At 29.9% G+C, this 8,926-nt stretch overlaps 2 protein-coding genes across 3 annotated transcripts; both read right to left on the bottom strand.

Annotated features, from left to right (window-relative positions):
- LOC109340151 lies at window positions 1–1,740 on the bottom strand. 2 transcript variants are annotated; one of them, XM_019577734.1, is made up of 3 exons: window positions 1,540–1,740; window positions 1,238–1,377; window positions 1–258 (listed from the first exon to the last, which is right to left on the bottom strand). In XM_019577734.1, exons 1-3 carry the CDS (start codon window positions 1,619–1,621, stop codon window positions 238–240), a joined length of 243 nt encoding a protein of 80 aa, XP_019433279.1. In that variant the 5' UTR covers window positions 1,622–1,740; the 3' UTR covers window positions 1–237. The 2 variants fall into 2 exon arrangements, with proteins under 2 accessions (XP_019433279.1, XP_019433280.1); XM_019577735.1 differs by having other exon boundaries at window positions 1,238–1,374; window positions 1,540–1,736.
- A 6,205-nt stretch (window positions 1,741–7,945) lies between these two features.
- LOC109340152 lies at window positions 7,946–8,926 on the bottom strand. Its single transcript, XM_019577736.1, has one exon. The coding sequence runs from the start codon at window positions 8,924–8,926 to the stop codon at window positions 7,946–7,948; it is 981 nt and encodes a 326-aa protein (XP_019433281.1).

The raw sequence follows: 8,926 nt of genomic DNA, 5'->3' as shown, positions 1-8,926 counted from the left end.
ATAAACTTTGTCATCTAATTTGTTAGTGACAAAGTGTTCTCTCATATACACTAAAATATAGAACTAGAAGTTTTTTTTTTATTGTTCTGTCTTTGCAATCACAACACAATTCTCAATATACAAAGATATATTCTATATAATACAATATGCCAAGTTCTTAATAATTACATTCTCTACAGAAAAAATATATTGTTTGTATATGAGAGCTATCTTAGCCACACTTATTGTAAAGGTTCTTCATCCATGCACTTTCTTAACCTGTAGTAGAGAAGCATTTAACAACTAAAGAGTTATACAAAGAGAGGAGAAAAGCATATAAATGAAACTAATTATTATATGCTAAATTATACTCGGAATATTCAACAAAAAGGAAATATATTGGTTATATATAAAATCCTTAAGATGTTTATTATAGGCATTATGAATTAAAGTAGTCAAATTTAGTTAATATTATTGAAAAAAGAACAATTTAAATATTACAATTTAAATTTTAACGGGGTAAATTTTAAAATATGTATAGATAAAAGTATATTATAAATGATAAAACTAATGTAAATCTTCTTGATACTCTAGTACAGGGGAGAAGATCGAAATTTGTGTAAACACTCATAAAAACATGAGTTTTGAAGCAGAGGTATGAGTCATATACTAACAATAATTTCTCTCTTGTTTCTCATATACCAACCATAAACACTTCAAATGATTTTGATCTTAAAATAAAAAGAAAAATAAAGAGAGGTTTTTGTGATGAGAATTTTTTTTATATTAAAATAACTTGATCTAAATTTTCTCGAATATCATCACCCTTTTACTATTCCTTTACCTATTTTTATAATAAAATCCTAAGATTTGCACAATATTCTCTTTTGCATCACTTGTATACAATTTCCTTTTTAGATAGTAAAACAACACAAACTTCCCAACCCACATTCTATCTTCTTCTTCAAACAAAGTAGCTTAAATTAAAAAGAATAAAAATTCATTTTTTTTCTCAATTATACTATGTCAAAAGACGTTAGTTTAGTGGTATAAGATTCCACTAGATCCTAAAAAAACATAAAGGTAAAAATTTAATTCTTATAAACGATATTTGTTGGGAAATACAATCATACATACCAAAATAGATTAGTTTCTTACCTATAAAGAAGAATAATTTTGATAATACCGAAAAAATACTACTTCATGATGAAAGAGAAATTCAATGGCTTTCAAAGAACATAAAAGATCACTAACTTACCTTATCTTCCTTGATAGCATTGCTACCCATTAAGCCATGTGAATGATCATGAGGAGGAGGAACAGAAGTGTGTGTCTCAGGACCTCTATAATCAATCTCATATATCTTTGAATCCAATGCTTCATATTGGGGTACCCCTACAACAATTAAAGTTAAATAAACACCAAAAAATTTAAAAATATAGTCCTATACCTTAATAATTAGATATAAACACACATGCATATATGTAAATACAATAATATATATATGGTTGCAAAAAGAGATAGAGAAATAATGTGTGTATGTTAGTAGAAGATGCAAACCTATGGAGAAATAAGGGAGATTGAGGAAGAGAAAGAGAAAGAAACATGTGATGAAAGTGGACTTGTACTCCATATATGACATGCACAAAATCTCTTAATGTTTTTTTGTTGAAACTTATAAGTATATAAGAAGAATACAGACTAAGGTTTGAGTGATTTATAAGAAGGGAATTGAAAGAGTAAAAAATGAAGAGGAAGGGTTCTAATGAAATTAAAATTGGAGTGACGACTATATATCATATATGAACAAAGTTTACATGTCCTGAATCATACATCGATTAGAATATTACTTTTTGTTTTCTAAAGTTTTCTTTTATTCATATGACATTATGTTATGGAATCATATCTGTTGTCTCACCATTTCATGTATCATTAATTATGATGGGTTGAAAAAAATTATTTAAGTTAAAATTGTAATTAATTTTTTTCTAACCAATCACACCTCCTGACACATGGAGTGACATAAAAAAAATGAGACAACAAATGTGTACCCATATATTATTAGTTCGGCTCCGAACATGGAATGAAACATTTGAGGACATAATGATGTATGTCCCTATAGATGTTGTTAGTGGGTTAGCGGAAGAAACATGACCAAGGCACAGCCAAGAGGCAAGAGAATTTGAGTGTAAATTTCTTTGTTTTTTCTCTACTTTTCTTGCTTTAGCTATTTGGCAATATTGAAACTGATGTGGATGTGGTTGTGTTTGGTTTGGAGGATTAAAGTTTCTATAACATATACTAATTTCACTAAAATTTCAACTTTTTGCTTCATTACTAATTATAATTTATACTACTATATGTATCATAATATATAAGTTTCAACTTTTGGCTTCATTACTAGTGATGTTTTTTTGGTATACCGTATACCTAGTGATATTATCTTACTCTATGTTAAGAAATTAATTCACTTTCAGATACATAATTATTTATCCAACAAATATTGTTTTTAGTCTCGGGAATCAAATATTTGAGGACTTGAGACTTTCCTCTCAACATCATAAACATTATTATTATTATAGTGATATTTATGTAAGGATGATAATACATCAATTTGGATAGAGCTCATATGTTTTGAAGAATGTCTTATTCCATGTCTAGAGTCAATCAGAATATTACTTTTTATTTTTAAAAAAAATTCTTTTATTCATGTAGGAATATGTGATTAGTCTGAGATAGAAAATGAGACAAAGTAATTGAGATGCAAAGTGATTGAGATACTTTTTATTGGATACAAAGTGATTTATTTCCTTTCAATTTTTAATGTGATTGAGATGCTTTTTTGGACCCCATTGAGTGACCCACAACTTAATCAGGTTAAATTGTGATTAAACTAAGGCTATTATAATTTGAGACTTAATTTAGAGAACTTTTATAAATCTAAACTCACCCATTTATGGATATAATTCATACCAGCTTAATAGTTGAATCCATTTTCCAAGCTTAATCTTGAAAGAGAATAAATAAGATGAAGGATGGTTGAGACAACTCCATGTGTGTATAATTGAAAGCTGTCATATAGTGGGACATATACACACCACCTTAGTTGTATATACATGCTGTCACTGGCCCCTTCATAGAAACTAGAAACAACAAATATATATCTATATAACTTTAATATTATTTGTAATGCACTTGGAAGCATAGAGGATTGCAAACGACAAACTTAGAACAATAAATATTAGTTTGTAAGCACAAATCTCATAGATAAATTCTGGAATCCATTAAAAAACACTCTCGAACTTTTATTAAGGATAAGATAATCATTACGGCCTCAATCAAAAGTGTTTAAATAGTAAACGAAAAACCTAATATGAAATTATCTACAATAGAAATAAAAGCAAAAATTCCAAAAAATATTAAAACATTCTTTTTGGGCCTAAAATGGACTAAGATGGCCTAAAAAGCTTATACTTTACGACAAAGACATGACTTTACTTTGTTGTCCCGATTCCCTATCCAAAAAGGTATAATAACGATCATTCTGACATCAGACACCAACTTGTTCAAATCCTGCCAATCCTTTCCTATGAGCGACTTCGTATTCGATGTGTACAACCACCGTTCCTACACCAAATTGTATATCTATCCTTTCAAAAAGAAAAAAAATGCATATCTATGAGCATGTTTTATATCTGGATGAACATGAATATGGTGCATAGTTAGTAGTGATGATGTGTCCAAAATGAGACCCTATTGTAGGATCTACAATTGTGTCATCCACATAATAATGAAAAGTTTGAACAACCATGATAGAAACCCTATTTCGAAGAGATGATAGTGACCCTTTTGTTCTAGTATTTTATATCACTTAAGTGCAAAATACCTACTACTAATATCACACATGTAAAGTACCTTATGAGTGTAAGTAACTAGGTACCTTGTAGAGCAACAAAAGAAAAACAAATATTAAATAATCACAGGGTATCGGATACTCTTGGTTATACAAAAAAATGTTAAAAAAATTCAATTACATATAACAAAAAATTTAAAAGTTTATATATCATGGAATAAATTAGCTCCAATTATTTTTGTAAATCTAATACTTTTAGTTGAATTACTTATGAAATATGAGAGGTTCTGAGCATATGATTCGTGATTATTTTTCAACCATTTGTAGAAGATGGAGAATGTAATTCCTATGATGCTTAAGTTGAGATTATCATAAATAAAATTTCGCTTATTTATACAAATAAAGAAGGTTCTGAATAACACTTAGATAATTTTCAAATAGCAAAACCTTAAGTAGCTAGAAGCCTTTGAAGAGCTTATCAATATATTTAGGTATGATTCTATTTGTTTAATACATGTCAGAGAATTCTAAAGATTTAAATAAACTTGAAAAGCTACTACTAATAATCCATGGTTTTAACTATGGAGTGGCTTAGATTTAATGGAATTGGTTTACTTGAAGGACAAATATTTGTTGTCCTTAAAAACGTAAGTCTATTTTATATCAATTAAAATCAGCTAAAAATAGAAAAAGTCATAAATATTTAATTTTTTTGGAGTAAATTACATTAACATATCTTGAATTTTAATGAAATTATATAAATTATCCCTCCATTTTTTACCCATACAAAAAAACTCCTAATTTTTGTACATATATTATACAAACATTACATTAAACACTCTAATTTTTATATTTTAATTGGTTCGGAATAGGTATATAGAAATGCTCAAGGACAACATATTATTGTTCCTAGTTGAACAGCTATATATCAATACCTATTTAGCCCCATGCAAGTGTGTTATGAGTAAGGGTGGAAACAGGCCAGGCCGCCTATCAGGGGCCTATTACCTGGCCTATAACAGGCTAGGCCAGACCAGACTTTTTTCATTAACAGGCCAGACTCAGGCTTTCTAAAAAGCCTATTTAGCTTAACAGGCCAGGCTTTAGGCCACCTAAAAGGCCTATAAAGCCTAACAGGGCCTATTTCATGACCATATAGTATAATAGGCCTTTAAACAGGGTAACAGGCCAGACCAGGCTTTTAAACAGGTCAGGCTCAGGCTTTGAATTTTTTTTTAAACAGGCTAACAGGCTAGGCCCAGGCTCCTATATGCTATATAGGCTGGACCTGTTTAAGGCAAAGCCTGACCTGACCTGTTTCCACCCTTAGTTATGAGTAGCTATTGCCATTATTATGCCTAGGAAACTTTCTCATTACAAAGTTTGAAGTTATTGATAGTATCATGGACTTGATTGATATGTCTTATGAGATACTCTTAAATCCCTAACTGCATAATTAATTGAAGAATTCAACTCCTTAATTTACTTATCCGTTATCATACGATTATTTTGTGAATTAAGTTTTGAAATGAAAATGAAGAATTCAGAACTATTTTTTACAATATATTTTATGTTTCTCAATTTTTCATCTCCTTTCATTCTCCTATAATATTCAACTCGTAAATATACTCTTAAATAATTTACATTATAGAAGGTGGACATCTTGCCTCTGGGCCTGGGCCTAGTGGCCTATTGAGACTGAGAATTCAAGATCTATGGGGCATCTTTAGAGAATACTAATAAATTAAGGGCTTTGTTAACATTAAATACTAAGGGACTGAATATAAAGATAAAAATCAAGAGAAAAAAAGATATTCACTAACAGTATAAGAGCTTTTATACATTGTCACTATGTTATTAATTGTGTATAAATTTTTACACCAACAATGCTTAGATATTATACATTTATAATCATAAATTAAAAGTGAAATTTGATGAAAGTATTTAGTGCATTTTTGCATTTCTGATATAATTTTTAATTGAAACTTTCTACATTTGTATCATTATCACTTACTTATATATACATGATAATAGAAAAATAAATACATGAGATTGAATGTATAGTAATTTAATAATTACCAAGGCATGGACAAAAATGGACCACCCAATTTTCAACTAGTAGTAATTATGTCAAGTTTGCTATTACTTCTTCATGATCTTATCATAAATGCTACTATCACATAGTGTCACATGCAATTCACAAACATCAAATCCCACAATTCAATTCACTTATGAATCACAATCATAACCAAACTTGTTGATATCCATTTGAATCAGCCCAAAAATTTAACAAGAGAAATCTGTTATGATTGAGTTCAGTTTTTTTTTTATATTTTATAACTGAAGAAGTTCCATTTTGAATGAAGTTAGTTTACCAAATAAAGGAAGAAAGAGATAGAAGATGGTTTCATATAGAACATATTCATTAATAATATAGGTTTTGAGCAAGTTTTCTTCGGATTTAGGTTACATAAAATCTGACAGAGTCAGAGATGCTAGTATTGTTTTCAACTCCATCAAACTCGGATTTGGAAATGGTTAAACACAAATCCAGACCAGCCCCATGGCTATTCCTAAACTCACTCTTGCACATGCATTTCCAAAATGTATCACATTTTGAATAACACAATGATTATGTTTGGTGAAATTGGTTAAAAACTGACTAAAGGTTGGTTAAGAATATAAACAGTAATGTAACATTTCAAAGCTTCTAGTTATTTTTTCAATTTGGCTAACACCCAACATAAATTTCATCTTGAATCTAGGAATAAAATAAGAAAACACAAGTACTATTATTAAAGATAGGATGAGATTCAAGTCAGAGTCATAAAGAAGACACTAATAAATTACTCCTCCTACTTGTTGGAAAGTTGGTGGATTCTTACATTGGATATGAGGGACTCACATATAATATCCGATTTAATATATATTAACTTTATATTTTTTAATGAACAAGAATAAAAGAGTAAGAAAAGTGATACAGATTAAGATAGAAGATGTGCTCTATGGAATGAGTGTTTGTGCTGTCTAAACAGCTTATGTGCACTACATTTAACACTTGCTGCAAATTCTGTACTTTTATATAAGTGAAAAAAAGATACAAGTATCAATTAAGATATGTAAAATTGTACACACACTATTTAATAGGAAAAATGCATAGTGCCAATAGAATGATGCACTAACTTTATAAAAAAACGTCTCCCACTATGCATCAATATCTATGCCCCCATATAACCTATTAGTACATCATTTACCAATAATTCATTTGTATTACTTTTTTTGAATCGTTAATAATGATAAAAAATAAATAATAGATGATAGACTAATAATATATAAAACTCTTATGGATATAATTTTTTCTCTTACTTTAAAGTGATATGTACTTTATGATGACACATATTAGGAGTGTTTGTAAATTGATTTTGAAACCATATAATGTATATTTTTTCCTAATTCTATATTAGTATCAGGTTAAGCCTTCAAAGTTCGATAAGTGAAAGAGACAAAAACACACGTGAAAGCAAATTACAGATATCAGTAACTTTCAGGTTCCATAACATTGGAAGTTGGGAAAAGAAACTCATGTCTACTTAATCACAATAAAAGCATTAACTACATCACATCGAACAAATCAACCCACCATGTTTCTTCTATGTCCTACTCTACTACACTACAAAAACACTTTATTCACTAGATTCGATATTTGTTAAAAGTTACATCCATTCGAAAGAAATTATCCTTAAGATGAAATAGAATGATAAATCTTTCATTTCATGTTACCATAGAGTCACAAACATTATATCTCTTGCACCTCCATGTGTCAAAACAAGCCATTACTATATCAATGGAATAAAACCCTTATACTCTAAATATCACATGAGATTAATCAAGGGCACAATGCCCTTAACTAATTTTTTTGGAGCATGTTACTAAGACACTTATTACTTATTAGTATCAACACAATGGAAACAATTTTTGAGTTAAGAAAAAATGAAATTTGTGTACTATATTCAACCTAGTAACCATTACTTCAAAAAAATAAAAGCAAACTAAGTAAAATTGATTAATCAGAAGTATCAGCTAAACACAACTTTCTCTTCTTCAAGAAATTATTTACCTCAGAATAAGTTTAAACCCTGTTCTTGCAGGTTCAGATTTGCACCTAGTAAGCACTATAGGACATGGTGCTTCATAATCTCCCTCTCCATTTTCTCTTTTCTTCAATCCTTCAACCTTTTCTGTTTTGTTCATTGAACCAACTCTATCTCTGACTAGTGAATCCTCAAGTTCTTTGAAAAATACCAACTTTTCTTCATTTTCAGATACCCTTTTGGATTCTTCTTCAGAAACTGAATTTCTTTCCAAATGGGGTAACTCATTTTCTGAGTAACTGGATCCTCTGTTTTCATTCTCATTCCCCTGTTTTTCCTCTGTTTCTTCTTCATTTCTCAGTGGTGAACCCCAAAACCTACTTGCTAGAGAAGAAGATCTATAAGGTGCAGATCTACACTTTGTTAATAACAAAGCATTTATCGGTGGAGTAGAAGAATTTGAAGCAAAAGAAGAAAAATCATCACCATTCATCGCTCTCTTTTCATATTCTGATTTATCTTGTTCCTTATCAACATGCTCTGTTTCTAACTCTGTTTTTGTTGAAGCTTCTTTCATCTTATTGGACTTTCTTCTGAATCTTCCAACACAAAATAAGAAACCCCATTTAGGCCAAAAGGGTTTGCATCTGCATTTGCATGTTTTGATTGAAAAAGCATTTTTTTTAATCCACAAGCATGGACACCGTGCCGGAGCACCGTCACTTGCGGCGGCGCGTGTTGTTGTTGTTGTATTTGGTTGTTTTGATTTGGAGGAACGTTTAACTCTAACTTGACCCATGCATGTGACTTTAGGTGAAGATGGTTCTTGAGTAGTTTCAATGTTTGTGTTTTTCTTCCTTAGAAACATGGTTCTTGAGTTTGACTTTGACCTTGATCTTCCTTTGCTTTTGCTTCCAACATTGGTTCTCAAGAATCTCATCAATGGTGGTGGGAATTTGTCAGTTCTACCAGGACTTGAAATGGGTTTTGAAGATAGCTTCAT

The sequence above is a fragment of the Lupinus angustifolius genome, unplaced genomic scaffold (assembly GCF_001865875.1).
Source record: "Lupinus angustifolius cultivar Tanjil unplaced genomic scaffold, LupAngTanjil_v1.0 Scaffold_145_3, whole genome shotgun sequence".
Classification (NCBI taxonomy): Eukaryota; Viridiplantae; Streptophyta; class Magnoliopsida; order Fabales; family Fabaceae; genus Lupinus; species Lupinus angustifolius.
The sequence above is the reverse complement of the archived record's forward strand: the minus strand, read 5'-3'. Positions and strand labels throughout refer to the sequence as shown.

What these genes read in the sequence shown, in the direction of transcription:
- LOC109340152 (XM_019577736.1), bottom strand. Translation starts at nt 8,926, where the DNA reads ATGAAGCTATCTTCAAAACCCATTTCAAGTCCTGGTAGAACTGACAAA.
- LOC109340151 (XM_019577734.1), bottom strand. Translation starts at nt 1,621, where the DNA reads ATGTCATATATGGAGTACAAGTCCACTTTCATCACATGTTTCTTTCTC. An exon ending in TCTCCCTTATTTCTCCATAG is followed by an intron (nt 1,378 to 1,539) that starts GTTTGCATCTTC and finishes CTTTAATTGTTG; the next exon opens with TAGGGGTACCCCAATATGAA. An exon ending in ATGCTATCAAGGAAGATAAG is followed by an intron (nt 259 to 1,237) that starts GTAAGTTAGTGA and finishes TCTCTACTACAG; the next exon opens with GTTAAGAAAGTGCATGGATG.